This window comes from Corvus hawaiiensis, chromosome 7 (assembly GCF_020740725.1).
Source record: "Corvus hawaiiensis isolate bCorHaw1 chromosome 7, bCorHaw1.pri.cur, whole genome shotgun sequence".
NCBI classification, from domain to species: domain Eukaryota; kingdom Metazoa; phylum Chordata; class Aves; order Passeriformes; family Corvidae; genus Corvus; species Corvus hawaiiensis.
This window is the reverse complement of record NC_063219.1, coordinates 27348953-27366132: the sequence shown is the minus strand read 5'-3', so window position 1 is coordinate 27366132 and position 17180 is coordinate 27348953. Positions and strand designations below refer to the sequence as shown.

General features: G+C 41.3%; 1 protein-coding gene across 1 annotated transcript in view; it reads left to right on the top strand.

The window, feature by feature from the left end:
• CNTNAP5 (contactin associated protein family member 5) overlaps window positions 1–17180 on the top strand; it is a 284718-nt gene that overhangs the window by 122890 nt on the left and 144648 nt on the right. The window contains exons 5-7 of the mRNA XM_048308706.1: window positions 6846–7049; window positions 8958–9142; window positions 12719–12862. Of these exons, the coding sequence (XP_048164663.1) occupies window positions 6846–7049; window positions 8958–9142; window positions 12719–12862 (533 nt within the window). The remainder of the gene's footprint in view (window positions 1–6845; window positions 7050–8957; window positions 9143–12718; window positions 12863–17180) is intronic.

The window sequence follows — 17180 nt, the reverse complement described above, 5'->3', positions numbered from 1 at the left end:
GAGCTTTTAATTGGTGCTGGCAGTGCTGTGGAAAGAGCAAAAGTTTTATGAGTTAAAATATAATGTGAAATACATTGCCATTGTTTACTTTTTTCATTACTTTCAGTAGTTTTTCCTACCTTTCTGCTCAGGGATGTGCTGCCCATCTCGCTCAGCTGGTGAAGCCTCCTCAGAGCTGAGCCCACCACAGAGCAATTTGCTGCTTCTGGGAGTGCCAGGCAGTCAGATACTGCAAAACCTCCTGCCCACTGGAGGCCACAAAGCTAATTGGGATCTTTATAGGTCTATATTTGCCTAAACAGTTAATTTCTGGGTTTAAGGCAAGTAACCTAGTTGTGAAGTGCTGTGAATTTTGCAGCTGTGGTTATATATGAGGCTGATGACTTTATAGCTTCAGAGTGCAGAGAACCTGTCTGCTGATTTAGCTGCTTTTACATGAGTGCTTTCTTTGGCCATTCTTAACACGTGATGGTCTTTGACGGTACAGTCTGTAGTGTTTTGGGCTTTGGAGCAGCCTATAAATGCTGCTGGCTTGGGGTGTTTTGGTGACATATCCTGGTGTAGTGCTGCAGATGTATGACCTATGACCATGGCAGACTGTGAATGTGAGGCAAAAGGACCGATGCTGCTCACTGCAGAAAACAGAAGTCCACTCATGAGGAAATACAAGTCCAATATTTGTTTCTCAGGTGACTTTGTGTTCATTTTTGTGACTTGAGATGCTGCTGGAAACGAGAGATGTTTGTTGTGGAGAGTTCAGGGGATTAACAGCATTTTACCAGTAAATTTGGCGTGGTGTGGCACAAGTCACCATCATGTGACACCACCATACTGGTACATCTCCCCGTTTAGCTTAGGTCCTTATCTGTTCCTCCCAAGCACAGATAAGGGGTTGTAACAGAATAAGCATAAAAACTGTTCAGGAGACTACTTAAATTTATCTAAGCTAAATGAAAGAGAGATGTTTATTAAACTATTTGATTCACGTGTTCCCACTGAACAGGGACACAGGACTCTTTGGGGCCTTGTCACTGCACATGGATCTTGGGACTGCTTCACATGGTTTCACAGGAAGATTCTTACGGTTTCTATGTACATCTGTCACATCTGTTCAGCTTCTTTTAGGTGCTGTTCCTCCATCTGTACAGACACTGGGCAGTGACCTGTAACAGCCTGGTCTGGATGCACAGCCTTTAGGGCAAGAGACTTTTTCCAGGTGTATCAGTGAACATGTAAACTGAAACTTGAAATTCAAAATCAACTGCCCTTGGTGACATAACTCTGAAACAACCAGCTAATCTGTTTTCAAGAGCTTTCTTCTGTTAATGATGCCCAAACCTCTGCAGTTAAGAGTATAGTCCAAACAGATGTGTAACAAAAAGAACTTGAACTTGGGGAAGATTGAAACTTTTGTGGCTGATTTTTCTTTTTCTGGTGCTAGTCCATGTGATGTACTACATGAGCACTGCTTTCATGTCAGACTGTGGTTGTATTTTCTATGACACAAAGAAGGTTTCAGAGTCACTTGCAGGCTGAGTTGCCTTGTGCTATCATCTATGTCTTCATCTTTTTCCTGTACCCTGCAGTTACAGGAAATAAAAGTGCTTGTGCGGAATTAAGGAACAAGATTAAAGCGAGCCAGAAAAGAAATAAAGGGATTCATAAAACTTTTACAGGGTGTTGAAATATTCATTCCATTTATATAAATGTGCCATTCACATTTCTCTCTGGCAAATTGCACATGCCAAGCAATACCTGTCTACAAGTTGTGCTTATATAGTTTCACCGTCTTGGCTACTCCTAACCCAGACAAACCAGCACTGTACAAAAGATGTTTACTCATTTATAAAATGTCATCTTTAGTGTTATACTGACAGAGTATCTGCTGCAGATCCTGAGCTGGTGTACACCTACATAACTGCATTTTATAAAGTTGATAGCACACAGACTCATCCACCATGTTCAGTTGTAGCACAAGAAATATATTTATAATCTGGAAAATTTTTTTTAAAAAATTACAAAGCTTGAGTTTCTAGAGACAGGCTGTTGAATAAGCCAGGAAGGAAACTGAAGTAGAAAAAGAACAAGTATATTGTATATGCACCATCTTCTTGCAAGTGTCTATATGTATATGAAAGAGATGTGATTCTGGGAGTAGAAACAGCATCAGCTGATACAAATCCATCTGTAAGAGCCACCTATGGCTTCCCTGCTGTGTTTTTAGGTGAATGTGCCAGTCTTGTGGCAGCAGAAGGCTCTGTTATCTCATTTTTGGAGTATGACTGTCCTATGCAGCATTCTCTGCTCAAGAGGCACCAGGAACACAATCCTGTGCTAGCTTTTGCAAGTGCAGCTTTCAGTGATGACTCTTCAGTAGGGGGCATGTGGAAGGCATCAGGTCTTGTCACCTGCCAGGTGACACTCTGCCAGGACACAGCAACAAAACACACCAGGGAACCCTGCTGTGTGCATTGGATGCCAAAGTGGGTAACTTAGCCTGTGGTGGTACTGTGCCGCTGAATGGCACTTGCTGTTCTTTATTGCTTCTGGTAGAAATAATTTGCTATGAGTTTATTCCTCAAATCTCCTAGTCAAACAAAAGCTTTCTTCTTCTGTCGTTTTGTCTTTCTTCCCTTTTTTTTTTCACCCTCTCTTTGGCTACCGGTTGACATTGTTTCTTTGGAAAAATAAAAACTTGTTTTGAACAGTAAAGCTATTTCAGATTATGAGTGTGCCTGATCCTATCCCATACAGATCTAAGTTCCTATGAATAAAGGACTCCAAGGCTATCATATGAGATGGAATTCACAGATAGCCTGCTAATTGTTTACTTTCTTCAGAAAGTATGTATTTAAATGAAAATGAATTACATTTATTTGAAATTCCTGTAAAGATCTCACGTGGTATCCTCAAAATAGGTACTGAAATAGGAAGGAGATGATGATCTGAAAATGTACATTAATGTTTCTTGTTCAGAAAAGGATTGATGATGAGTTCTGTGGAAAGTTCCATGCAGAAATGTGTATAAGCTCTTGCCGTCCCTTTGCAGCAGTGGCTCCAGCAGTGTATTTGTAGCAGATAAGCAGAGCTGCAGCAGAGGACAAGCTCAGACAAATGGCAAACCAATGGCTTTTGACGCTGGAGGTGGCAAGGGGCGACAAGTGTATCTTTATATTTGGGAAAAGTCTTGTTAGCTTAGCACAAGAAAAAAAAAATTGCTGACACAATTGCTTTTATGGGATAAGATTTATGGCTGCATTGAAGATGCTGATCATATTCTATAACTGGTTAACAGCCCAAAGTGCATCAGCAGAATTGGGTGTATGTGCAGTTAACAGACTGGGATACCACAGGAGAAACAATGATAACGGTGTGAGACAGGGTGTCTTCTGAGAGCAGAATTCTTCATTTGCAGTTCAGGACTCTGAGTTCTCATATTTTGCTTCATGAAATATGATCTGATACTGTGCTTTATTATTAAATGACATTTTTACTGGATGCTTTTTTCTGTCTTTTTTTTTTCTCCCCACCTTCCTTCATCCTCTTCTTCATCTTCCTATGAGATAGAAAAGAACTCATTGCAGAGAACTGCTTAATATCTGATGGTCATTGACCAGTAGTGTTTGTAATCGAATGCACAAAGTAAATACCCAAATGTTCGCTTACCCAAATGAAGCAGAGATTCGTGCTAGGGACAAGGCTGCATGGCAGAACAGTCACCTCTGAAGTGGTCATCCACATTCATCCCTTGGGTTGTGTGTCTGAGAGGGAGGTGGGCACAGCTTTAGGGTCATTCAAGCCAGTAAGCCATGACTTGTCAGGGGACACAGCTGTTTAGACCAGGAGTCATCCTCTCCCCTTCTGCCAGGAGTTAAAGATTCTGTTCATTGGTGCAAGCGCAAGACTGAAAGTTCCTGTCTCACATGGCAACTGTTCCTAGAGTTATTCCTGTTTTAGAATACCTTTGCTAAGTAAGTGTTCCCTTTTCCCAAAATCCCTAGGAGGGAGGACTGTCTTCTTAAGTATGGCTGTATATCCTCTCTGCTGCAGGGAGCAGATTGCTGCATGAGTAAACTCTGTACTCTCGTGCTTCTGCCAGCCTGTCAACAGCCTTGTTGATGAGGACAGTGTAGGAAAGAGCCCAGAATGAGTAAAGTCTGTCTTCAGGGAGTGTAAGAACACCAGCAGGCAGTGCAGAATGAAATCACATGTTGTGTTTTAGTTTGTTATTACTACAGATTTTCTGAGTCTTGAAACATTTTGGATCCTTGTTCTCTTGTTGCAAGAGGGTTATGGACATACATGGACTAAATAAACACTAAGCAAACACTAAGCAGGTTTTCTGGAGTGGCTGTTTTTAACAGGAACCAACGATTTGTCGTCATGCAAACTGCCACTAATGACTTTTGGCTGGCAGTGCTAGCATTAATTTGACATATTTCCGTTTCATTCAGGGCTATTTATTGGCCAGTGTGCTCGCAACTGATAATTAGTGGAGCAGAACTTTACAGAAACAGGTTTTCCTTCGTGATATACTCTGTAAATGTCAGTAGTAGAGCTCTTCAAAAAATCCTGTTATGCTGTGGCTTAGTGGAGAGTTAAGAACAAGAACTGAAGTGTGAATTTAGACTGGCTGGAGCCTTGGATCTTAAGAAAAAGATGAAAAAAGGGCCGCTTTTGCAGCAACATTGAATCAGTGCACCCATGCTCTTTCAGTACCTTTGGTTTTGAGAGCTAGGAGGGAAATGAACTTTAGGTGCAAAATGCTCTGGAAATCAAAGACTGTAAATTCTTTATAAGCTATTTCCTAATTCCTGCCTGTGTTGAAATGAAACCATTTTTATAAGACACTTGTGATTTACTTTAAACAAATTGTAGTATTTAATGTAGTTAGGGGAAATTCACAAGAACTAAGCTACCAATCGAATTCCCTTTATGGAAACTGGCTGTCAAGGTGTCAATAGAGACAAGTCAGCAATGCTGAAGGAGCTGTTTCTTAACACCTAATTCAGAAGTTAAAAACAGTAAAAACAGATGGCAGTAATGCTTACGTATTTGTGATAATTCCTAAACTAACAACTGTTCCACAAATGATGGGAAACAGCATGTTGTAATTCTGACATCACAGATAAGAAGTTGGTCTTAGTTTATTCAGGAGTGAATTTTCCTCAGGACTGCGTTTCTTTGTAGTTTTATTCTCATAAACAAAAAAATCCGTTGCATTCTGATTTGGAATGTAGTTGGTTTTGGAGCTGCAGAATTTTGCATCAAATTTAAATGCTGTGCTCCCTGCAAGTTTGTCAGCATGCCATCAAACTTTTGTACAAACTGTCATATGGACAGGCAGAAGTTTTCATGGTAGTTTCCATGGTAATAAATCGTTAACAGCTGTTTTATTTTCTGAGCTTTTAATAGTTTTTAATTGCAAACCTCTTTAAAATTTTCACTTAAAAAAAAAAACCCGAAAAGGTTAAAACCATCCCCCCATAGCTCCTGTTATTTTTGGTTTTTTAAGGAGGAGCAGATTAAACTAGTGTTAATGCTTAAAAGGATAGGAGAACTCTCAATGGAGCTTAGGTGACTTAAATTACTGACTTGAATCACAATACAGTTACTGACTGGAAGGTCTGGATCGTATGAGCCTCAGTTATTTTTCAGAAGAATATAGAAAACTGATAGCTTTGGTTTATCATTAAAATTGTGGTTTGCAAACAAAGATAGTCTCTGCTCTTTCTTCTTGAGTGCTAGGAAGGTGTTACTTGTCTTTGTGCATGTACCCAAGAAGTTATGTAGCTCAGTAAACCTCTGTTCAGATTCTTCATTTTCTGGTGTCCTTAATTAATATTTTTTTTTTTTTTTAACAGGAGATACCAATTGACAAAATTGATGTTTTATACATAAATTGTGTGAAATTTCAGTTGGATAGAAATTGGAATTGAATTATTGTATGTCAGCCAGATGTTTGTATACAACATATTAGTCAAAAGTATTTAAAGCTACCTGAAGTATTCTCCTTATATATACATTTAAAAACTTGTTTAAAAATACGTTTTGCTTAAAAGGCCACTTTATAAAGCAAAGAAAGTACTGCAGGCTGCTGCTGCCAAAGAAAATATTAATTGCAATTGAGGAACAGAAAGCTTGTTTCCTACCAGAATGATTGGGTTTTTAGAGGCTGGCTGAAGGGGAAAATATGTTTCTAATAGGATTTTCAAAAGTGTATAATCAGTTTAGATGCCCAGTTCCCATGAAATCGCTTCAAAAGCTTTTTGAATTGATATTTGACTATACCTGCCAGCCTAGTCAATTTGCATGCAGAAACATGGCTGGATAAATGCTCATCACAAGCAAGCAGCCAGCCCTCGGAGGCTGAGGGGATCCTTATTTGAATGCAGAGGTGGATGCAGGCATGGCTGACATGCAGGAACAGCTCAACAGACACTTGTGAAGCTACAAAAGTGGAGTGAGTACTGAAGTGTTCAAAGTAATGAATAACATCCTGAATGCATTTGAGATGAACAGCGAATGTGGCAAGGGATGTTCTGGAGATCTGAATATGATGGAAGGCACCTGTTCTGTTCTCAAAAGTTGAGTGAGAGAGAAGTGTTGTAAGAGGAAGGCAAGTGCAGGAGAGTTCTGGTTTTATCCTCATGTTCCCTTTCCCCAGCAGTGGGAGAGGATTGGAAATGGATGAAATGTGGTTGCCCAAATGACCTCTGCATCCTGTGGGTGTGCACTCAGGACAATACCTGACTGCAAATTATATTTGAAAAGATCCTGAAAAAAATACAGTCCCTCTCCTGATGCTGCCCCTCCTTGTCATTTTGCCATTTTTTTTCTTCCAGAGTCAGATGTTGCAGACTTCGATGGCAGAAGTTCACTTCTCTACAGGTTCAATCAGAAGCTTATGAGCACATTCAAAGATGTCGTTTCCTTGAAGTTCAAGAGCATGCAGGGGGATGGAGTCTTATTCCATGGGGAAGGACAGCGTGGAGACTACATAACCTTGGAACTGCAGAAAGGGAAGCTCTCCTTGCACCTCAACCTGGGTAAGGGTAATTAGGATTATTGGTTTGTGTATGAATCTATAATTTACATTAGACAGTATCTGGAAACTCTAGCTGATATCAACAGAACATGCTGTGTTCTGCTGTCATGCAGGACATGGTAACTGAGCCAAGAAGAAACATTGGCTCCTCTAACTAGTGCTGAGCAAGGCAGAACTGCTCAAGTTCTGATTCTTCACGTGCCTTCTTTTTTTTTGCATATGTGTGGGGGATTTTTGTATTATTTTTAAGAACAGCATTCTCAGGAAGTGGTCTTTGGACTGCAGAAAAGGTTTATTTTTGGTTTGTGCCTAATTTTTTTTCCATTCACTCAGTGATTCAGAGCTGAGCTGAGAATACAGAATTTCAATGATAACATTCTGGTCAAAACATTGTGCACACTGCTATACATTTCTTTCTTGAAAACTGTGACTACTCCTTCTTGAATATCTGTAAGGCCATCACTGTACGATCATGTTGGATCAGAGCATCAGAGGAAAGGCTGGCTTAATTTCTTTCTGTAGAAGGATGCTTGGTTTTTTCCCTGATGGATACACTGAAGCACTTTGATAATGATAGGAATTCCTGCAGTAGGAGTGATCATACCCCTTCTCCCAGCCTTATTTCAAAAACTTCACTGCTTTTATCTGTGGGTGTCCTATGGTGCTGGCCTCAGCAGTCTCTGCTGACTCATGTTTCTCATACTGAGGGGTTTAAGTTGGGCATTTTTCCCCTAGTGCTTAATTATGTTTGTTTTAAAAATCAGTAACTATTTTCCACAGCTGTTGGGCTTCATTTTTACATAAGCTCATTAATTGTTTAGTCTCCAAGTTGTGCTTTCTTTCTTTCCTTCTTTTTCAGCAAAGATTGGAAATGATAATACATCATTTTTCTGATTTGGGATTTGGATGTTACTTAGACCAAAAAACTTCAACCCGAAGCTGTGAATGGGGGAATCTACCCCACTGAATTGTCCTCCTACAAACCTTTCATGTTCGGATAAGAATATTGTACAGTTACTTATATTATGTAACTTCTTCCAGAGGAGATACTGTTGTGAATGTGTATTCTGAGATGAGTTGGGTTTTTTCTACAGCTGTAGCCCCAAGTGTACAAAATCTTAGCCATTTCAGGTCCTCTTTGTGCATCCATATGTCATGGGCAAGGGTTTTGATGTCTTCTCTTGAATCTGCTTGTACCTTGCCTGGCAGTTTTGAAGCATGTGTTCTCTCCATTCTGTGGATGGATACACACTCCCTTTCAGTGAGAGGCTCTGAAGTGTTCAGACGTGTAGCCAGCTGGAAAACGGAAGAGTGCTTGAAATTACCGGGTTAGGGCCTAAATATTTCTATGATTTGTGATCTATACTTTTGGAGATCTAGGCCAGGTTTAGGAATTTTTATGAGCTGAACAGAACCCTTTTTTGCTTCACTGACTTGTGCTTTTTTTTTTCCTGTGAAAATGGACAGATAGAATTTTCTTGTTAAAATGCAGAATGCACAGAGCTGACAGTGAAGTGTCAGGAGTGGTCTGCTAATGTGACTAGGCAGAAGATTTTGCTGCTGCCTGAAGGAAGCTCTTAAGCCACCAGGACCAAAAAGGCCTGGCAGAACCAAGGGTAAAGACAAAGTAGTAATGCCCTGCCTGCTGCAATGTGTGGGTGCAGCATCAGTAACACCTCCTGGTTCCTCAAAAGGGTTTCACAGGGGAAAAATATGGGAGGGGGGGCTATACACACGTATATGTGAATAGGAGACCCAAGGAATCTAAGGCAGTCTTTGAAAAGCATCTGTTTCCAAGAGCTCTTGCTTGCATCCTGGAGCTCTGCTCTGTGCTTTCCTCAAGTCCCCATGCTCCAGTTAAGAGTCTGGAGGTAACTCTGGTGTCTTCTGCCTGTCTGTGCCACTTCAGGAGACTCCAACCTGCACTTCAGTAACAGCCACACGTCTGTCACCTTGGGCAGCCTCTTGGATGACCAGCACTGGCACTCAGTTCTCATAGAACGCTTCAACAAGCAAGTGAACTTCACAGTGGACAAGCATACCCAGCACTTCCGAACAAAGGGCGACTCGGATCACTTGGATATTGATTATGAGGTGTGTGAAGCTCTTTAGGTTGTAACCTGGGAGTTGAGGTATGAATTGCTATAAAAGGAATTGATGTAAAGCAACCACCCTATGAGCTGTTTCTTTCCAGCAAAGATCTTTACTTAATATTTCCTTTCCAGAGAGCTCCTCTCATACTTTACCAGCATAAACATGTCAGTGTAGCTCCATATATGCCAGCATCAGAAGGTGGCCAGTCTCTGTGCAAATATACATTGCATTATGCTTGCACTTCAAAGTATGGCAGACTTTGAATAAATGAAAAGTCATAACCTGGGTTCTGGTCAACTGTTCAGGGAGCAGCTGTGTCATCATCTGCAATATGATTTAATGGCATGATTGTGCACCGTCCCTGCACTGAATTGAGCATGACTGTGGGGATTCCAGCTCTGAGCTGTCCCTCTATCCAGCCACCACTTGCTCTAATTACAGCTCTCCACATAGAGATGAGCAGGTGAAAATCATTGTCTTCCCACTAGGAATGGAAGACCTCCAGAATGCAAGGAAGTTGTACCAAGGTGGGGGTTGGTCTCTTCTCCCAGGTAGCAAATGACAGGATAAGAGGAAATGGCCTCAAGTTGTGGTAGAGGAGGTTTAGATTGCATACTAGGAAAATCTTCGTTACTGAAAGGGTGCTCCCACATAGAAATAGGCTGCATAGGGAAATGGTGGAATCATCATCCCTGAAAGTATCCAAAGGTATAAGGAAGTGATACTTGGGGATATGAACACATGGTGCTGGGTTGGACTCGATCTTCAGAGTTTTTTCAGTCTTAGTATTTTTATGATTCTATGACTCTCACAACCACCAGTTCTGACCCAGGCCCCTTCATATCTGGGGATGTTGCAGAACATCCTTATCTAGGGAGCCAGAGCAGCTTAGCAAGGAAATATCCTGCCTGCCCATAAACCCCAAGGCTGATGTGCTCCCCTGTGATGAGGCCAAGGTGTGGCAGAGTGCAGTTTATATCACTCCAGCAGTTCAGTGCTTATGGATGATAGTTGTTAAAAAAACACCTTAAAACCCCCTATATATTACCATATTTGTATGCAAGGAAGTTCCTTATCTGTTCCCCCATCAACGCACACCTGCGTGCAAATCACCCATGTTCATTTTTAGCCCCTTGTGCTTGTCTGCCAAGCCTTTCTTGCCCACAAGGCTCAGGGTCATGCTTGCACAGAGCCATCACCCTGTCTGGATGTGTTGAGCTGGCACGGTTCACTGCTTCAGAGACCACAAGTTTACCCTTCGCACTTGGAATTCATTTCTCTGGAAAGGATCATTCTCCAACACACTCAAGGGAAAAAAGCAGACGGCTCAGCAGTGGCAGGTGCCTGCTCTCTTCTCCTCTCATCTTCCAGATGGAATTCCTTTCTTTGCATTTCACAAAGCAGGGTGGAGAGAGTAGTACCTGTCCCCTGGCACTGCTGTACCAAATCAAGAGCACATTTAGTAGGGACAGCACTTGGAGGAGTGGGATTGTGCAACAGCTTTAGACTGAACTATCAGGGGCCAAAACTGTAACTGCTTTTAAGATGGAGTTGAGAAAAGCCAAATACTTGAGTCATCAGCTTTTCTAATTTCATAATAATAACATTTATTGCTTCCTGCTTGGTGCTGATCAAGGGAAACTCAGGCTCCAATTTAATTTGCAGAATATTTTTCCAGATGTTCCAAAATAGGGAACATGGTAGAAAAGATCTTCAGGTGTTGTTAATCAGCATCACCACAAACCTCTGTGGCACTCCAACCTCGTCCCTTGAGCTCAGTCTTTCACAGTGTGTTTTTCCTCCATTTGCACTGTGACAATCTTTCAGTCAAACATTGCAGCAATGCAGTCTACTGAAAGTTTATCTCAGCACACTTTAGGGATTAAAGGCCTTACTGAGGGTAATAAAATCATTGCTTTTGTAATTAAAATTATTACCAATCAGAAAGCAAACTGTTTTCTTAATAATGCATTAGTGTAATTGATATTGATTTTTCTTCTGGTTTTGAAACCCCAGTACAGAGTCCGTAAGCAGGAGACTTGAAGAATAGAACATGAAAGAAGGAAAGTCTGGTATTTTAGAAAGAACTAATGATTCTCACTGGAAAAAAAACATTGCTACCAGATAAGCCCTCACGCCAATAACAAACCTGCAAGTGACGTAAAGGAGCAGTCTGTTCACTCTTTATTTCTCTGAAGTGATCAATTAAAACAACTGAGGTGCAAGTTCATTAAGAACTTGTTTTCAAATGTATTTTCAAGGTTACCCAGGGAGGCTTCATTTGCGTATGTATCCCAGCTTGTTAGGTGGAGGGGGAGGAACAATAACCCCCAAATTGCTCTTTATTTTTGTAATAATGAACTGAGGTAAGGCTTTGGGAGCTGTGACAGGGGAATAAGGCTGACCAGGTTCCAGCAGCCATCAGCATGCAAGCAGTGCCACACAGCAGTGCATGCTTTTGCTGCAGTGGATGCAGCAGGATTGCAGCACAGCTCCTGATCAAACGTGGTGGCTGCAGGATCCCCATCTGCCTTATATAACTCATGGTGTTGCTGGCAGTGATGGGAAATATGAGTAAAACTTCAGTGGTACCACCAGTAAGGCTTTGCCAGAAAGCAGTAAAGTTACTTACAGATGAGCTGTGACATTTGGAAAATGAAGGTAGGATTATCAGAATTTTTTGGGGTTGTGGGGTTTGTTTTTCTTTTTTTTTTCTTTTTTTTTTTTCTCTGTCTCTTTCTTTTCTTCAGAATCTGAACAATTATGCTGTATTTTGGAAGCTTATTTTGTTATGCTCTTTGTCCTCCTGGAGCTTTCAGCCCTTCAGTTGAGTGAGGAGTTGTAACCTGCACAGTGTTAATGTCTGCCAGTACTTAGACAGCAGCACAGCAGAAGTTCCATGCACATGTGTAGCCTGCAGAACTTCTCCCTTACAAAACCTAGTCCCAAATGCCACATGCGACTGTTGTAAAGACCAAAGCACAGTGAAATTGCAAGGTGCAAATGGGGTATTTTAGGTATGTGATACTACCCTCCCCTGGCTGAAACCAGAACTGCTCAGACAAGTGCCTGGCGGAAAGGAGTGACCACAGTTCCCAGGCAAACCCAGAGCTCTGGGAGCAGGGAGAGTTGATTCCCCCATTGCTCAGAGGTTCCTGAGCACTGCAGGCTGCAGCCAGGTGTCACCCTCTGGGCCAATGGGGCTGTGGGCTGGACACAGTGGGAGTGTTTCCTTGTGTATTGGTGTTCCTGGAAGGGGAGCTGGTGGCACCGGGTTGGTGTGCCAAGGCGCTTAAGAGCTGCTCCCAAAGCAGCGAGCTGTCTGTGCCAGATGTGTTTCTCCAGAAGCAGGAATGCAATGGGGACTGTAATTTACCCTGAGAGGTGGCCAGGCCCTGCCTCATGCTCCCAGTGACATTGTTGGTGGGAATTGGCTCTTAAATAATATCCCAAGTGGATGTATGGAGTGGGTCTCTGCTCTCTTGCTTTTGGATGATAATATAACGTAATATAATATCTACATATATATACATATATATAATATTACAAATAATGCTATTCTATTCTTTCCAAAAGCTCAGTTTCGGAGGGATTCCTGTCCCAGGGAAGCCAGGAACCTTTCAGAGGAAAAATTTCCATGGATGCATTGAGAACCTTTATTACAACGGAGTCAATATAATTGACCTCGCCAAAAGACGCAAACCTCAGATCTATACTGTGGTAAGAGGCAGTACCATGTGCTTTCCTTCTTTACTTCCATGCTGCTGGTGCTCTCTTGGTACTGCTGGCTGCTCTGAATGAGCAGAGTTCAGATTTGGATAGCTGTGGGCATAATTAGCTTGTTAAAATGATATTGCTGAGGCTAACACCAGCCAGCACTGGCTCATGCGATGAGAGTTATTGAAAGACACATGTGGAAACCAAGGCATTTCTCTGACTCTACTGGTGTATTAGAATTTGCTTGGAGAAACTTGTTAATTATTTTTTTCAAGATTAAAATACGTCTATTTAATGGTGATAGAAGTCATAGAGATTTTTTTTCCTGGTTAACTCAGATAAAACTTTATTTTCTGAACCATTCTCTATCATTGTTGGGAAGTACAGCACTAACAAAATTCTACTTTGATACTTCATATTACAGAGGAGAAAAAATACTCTTTTTATTACTGGAAATAGTTTCCTTTGTGCTGCTCCTTATATTCAGTATATTGGCAGTTCTGAGAACCACTGACCTTGTACTACTGTCTCTAAATGTGGAATGGTAGACGTAAAGCAAGAGGAACTACAGTCTTATCCATCTTGATAACATAAACCACAAATATAACTTAACATCTAATAATGTCTAAAATTACAGCTATATTTAAATATATCACGAAAATGGCAAACATTTTATTTTGCAAAAAGAGTGAACTACAGTCCCATGAAGCTTTGACAAATTGTACATAATCAGCTCTCTTTTCAGCTTGTGCCTCACTCCTGCACTGTGCTTTGATAAATGCCTTTTGGCTAACATTGTGTCTTTGGAGAACATGGAGATGAAACTGCTTCTGGCTCCCATTCCGTCTTCTAGTTTGTAGCAATGTGTACGAACACACTGAACCTAAAACAAAGCCAGCCAGGAGACCAAGGAGGTTCTTTCTGCGCTCTCCCTGCCTACGGCGAGGCTGAATACACAGGGAGCTGGAAAATGGAAAGGTGATGGGTGAGAAGTTCCTCACTGTGTTGCTGGCAGTCAAGACTGCCTCCAGGATACTCCTCTGGGACGGAGAAACTTCACTTTAATAATCTTGAGTTTGATTGTTCTGACTGAGGACTCAAAGGTGCAAGTCTTAAGAACCGTGTTAAATTGCTCTTCCCCTCAGCTTACTTTCTAAGGGGGGAGCAAAGTGCCCTGGTCTGCTTCTTAGGTCATTAAACAGCTGGTTGTTTTGCTGGCTGGATAACGGGAAGGCCTTTCTAAAGGGGAAGAGCAAAACTTTGCACCATATTCAATTTGCAACTTCTTCTCAGAAGGGCATTGTCTGGGTGTAAGTGGCCCCAAGCAATGAAACTTGTTATCACTACACTTGGTTCAGGCAATGCTAGATGAAAGGTCTAAGAATCCAGCTCCTTTTCTCAATTTAAAGTAGTGGGGATGGATGGATGGATGGATGGATGGATGGATGTGCCTCCATCCTTCAATCTCTTTCACATAAGTGATGATTTAAGCACCATAGTTTCCAAAGGCAGGCTGCTGTACTGCATTTTTCAAGGTTTATGAGCTGCTCTGTGCTGTGTCTATGACACTTGGGTATGCAAGTGTTGCCACATTCATAGTGCCTCATAATCTTAGATGAACCCCCTTTTATAGGATATGGGCCCTGTAAATCTGTTCTCCAACATTCTTTGCATCCCAGCTATTTCTCTCATCTAGCAGCTCTCAGGTACTTCTAGGTCACGCAGGCTGATCCCCTTTCCCTTTTCTGCTCTTCTGCACTCCTTAGCAATTAACTTCCTCAAATTAACCTGTTCTTGTTAAACGTAGTCTTTTGCCTGCCAGAGTTATTCTCCACTAAATGCTTTTACTCAAAGTGCGTTGAGGCTTTCAAGCAACAAGCTCTATCCTCAGGGAGCTGCAAGCTTCTCTGCTTCATGTCTTTGTGGTCACTAAGGTTGTCTGGAGTGGAAATGCAATGAAAGGATCAGCACAGAAGAATAATTAAATGTAGCAGGGTCTTGGAACTACTCCTTCCAAAAATGTGTTGTATACTTACGTTGTCTCCCCACAAGCTGGAGGTCACCTGAGATGGTTCTGCATTGTTAGTCCCCAAAATACCTTTGTCTCCTAGCAAGAGATAATTGCTGGCAAACTGGTTGGTTTGGGTTTAGAAAGCCATTAATGCTTAGCAACATCAGTTTTTGTCTCCAAAGGCAGGCAGACTTCAACACGCTCTCTGCTTCACTGTATGCCTTTGTGAACATTGCCACAGTCAGTGAGCCAAACTTGGGGATTTTGGTACCCATCCACTTTGGGGTTTTTTTCACTTTTGACATCTTTCACACAAGCAGGAGAATGATACACCAGCTTTGGAGGTATAGATTTCCTATTATGATGTAGTTCCTCACCCGTATAAATAATGGTCCCAAATCAGCTGCATTTAAAGTTAGAGGGAGAAACTGCAGGTTGTCAATAACAGAGTGCTGTAGCATGTATTGTACTCTTGGGTGGTGGCTGTGATTATCATTCTGCCTGTTCTTTTCTGTAACTCATTTGCAGTTTTCAGACTTGCAATAAATCCCCTTGAGAAGGCATCTCAAGATAACAAGGCAGCCTGTCTCTTTGAACTGGAACTTGCCTTCAGAATTCTGTTTTTGTATTGCCTGATACTTAACCTCCCTACACAGCCCTGTCTGTTTGGACAGGCTATTTTTCTTCTCTCTGGGGTTTCTTCTGTCCCTGATGGCATGTTGTGGGCTTTGGGGGTTTTTTGGATTTTTTTTCTTTGTTTCTTGATTTTTTTTTTTTTTGATTGGTGTGTGGGTTTTTTTGTGTGTGCTTTTTTGTTGTTGTCTTGTTTTCTTTGTTTGGGGTTTTTTGTTTTGTTTTGTTTTGTTTTCCCTCGATCATTGAATGTGGAGCAATGATAGGGGTTTTTTATGTGCTTTCCAAGCAATTACTGGTTTTAATTGCCAGAGGTTATGAGAAGTCAAATTTCTGTAATTAACTGCTGTCATGGTCCTAGGGCTGGACCCTTGGGAAACCTCAGAAAATGATTCAAAGTAATAATGTAAAGGTTTGCCCTGTTTACGAGGTGTCTGCTCAGCATGAGAGAAGTGCAGACTGCTCATTATGAGGAATTGCACAGCAGTTACACTTTTTGGGCAGTTAAGTAGGGGCAGGAAAATATGCAAATACGAGCCACATTTACAAGAAGCAGAAGGGGAATTGTTCTTCGGAGAAAGAAAAAGGAAATTTGAAAGGAAATTTGACCTGTTGATATCTGGGATGGAGAAGACTTCACTGAGGGATTTTGTGCTTGTTTAAAGTGTGCGCAGATGCAGGAGGACATTGGGCAGGTTTTAGGAAGATAAATCCACTGAGAATTGCTAAATACATCTGGTTGAGGGAGTAAATAAGAGAAAAAATAGCTATAGCATCCTGAAAATATAGGATCCTTTCCACCAGTGGTTACTTAATGCTAGATTCTAGTTTCACCTTTAGAAACTGCTCAAATGTGACCTGTGGCCAGGATCTTAAGTTGTTTTTGTGCTTCACTGATTTGCGATGCCAAAATAGGAAGTTGTCTAGCTGATGAAAAGAAATTAAGAGGTCATGGAAAAATGCTGTGTATGGCTTTCTCAATGTTCCACCCTACTTACTCACTGAAATTGAGAAAAACACGTTCTCCCTTTCTCTTCCATTACTTCTGGCTAATAGAAATTGGAGTTGCATTTTTATTTAGCAGAGCAAACCCTGCGCTGACTCAAGAGGAGTTCAGGGTACTCTAAGGCAGAAGTTGTCAGCTCTCAGGTATGCTTGAATTTCTACACTGGCCTGCCATGTTGAATGTGAGAGTGACAGCTCAGCACAGCAAGGGATGTGGTGACATGTAAATGTATCACTGTAGTGCCTTGGGGAAATAACCAATTGCCAGCATCAAAGAGCAGGGAAAGATACCTAGTGACAGGAGAATGTAAACTAATAATACATTCCCTTTATAGAGAATCCAAACATGCTATTTTATTAAGCTGATTTGAGATACCTTTATCTTGAGAAGCATTTACTTGTCTGTGAATGTCTCGTTCTACCAAAGTGCTCTGGCAAGTGTTGATCTATCTGTGAATATCAGGCTGGTGGTTTCTGCAGGCCCCTCCTAGCGTTTAGAGAATCATGAGTTAGATTCTTTTTCTTATTTTTTGGGCTCCAATCAGACTATAGGAATCATATATAAAAATTGTGGAAGTTTTTAGTGACATTTTTCACAACTTCCTGTGGACCAAGTTGAAGTTCTAAAAAAAATAAGTTTTCTTCAATTATTTAATGAAAGTGTTGAGTCAG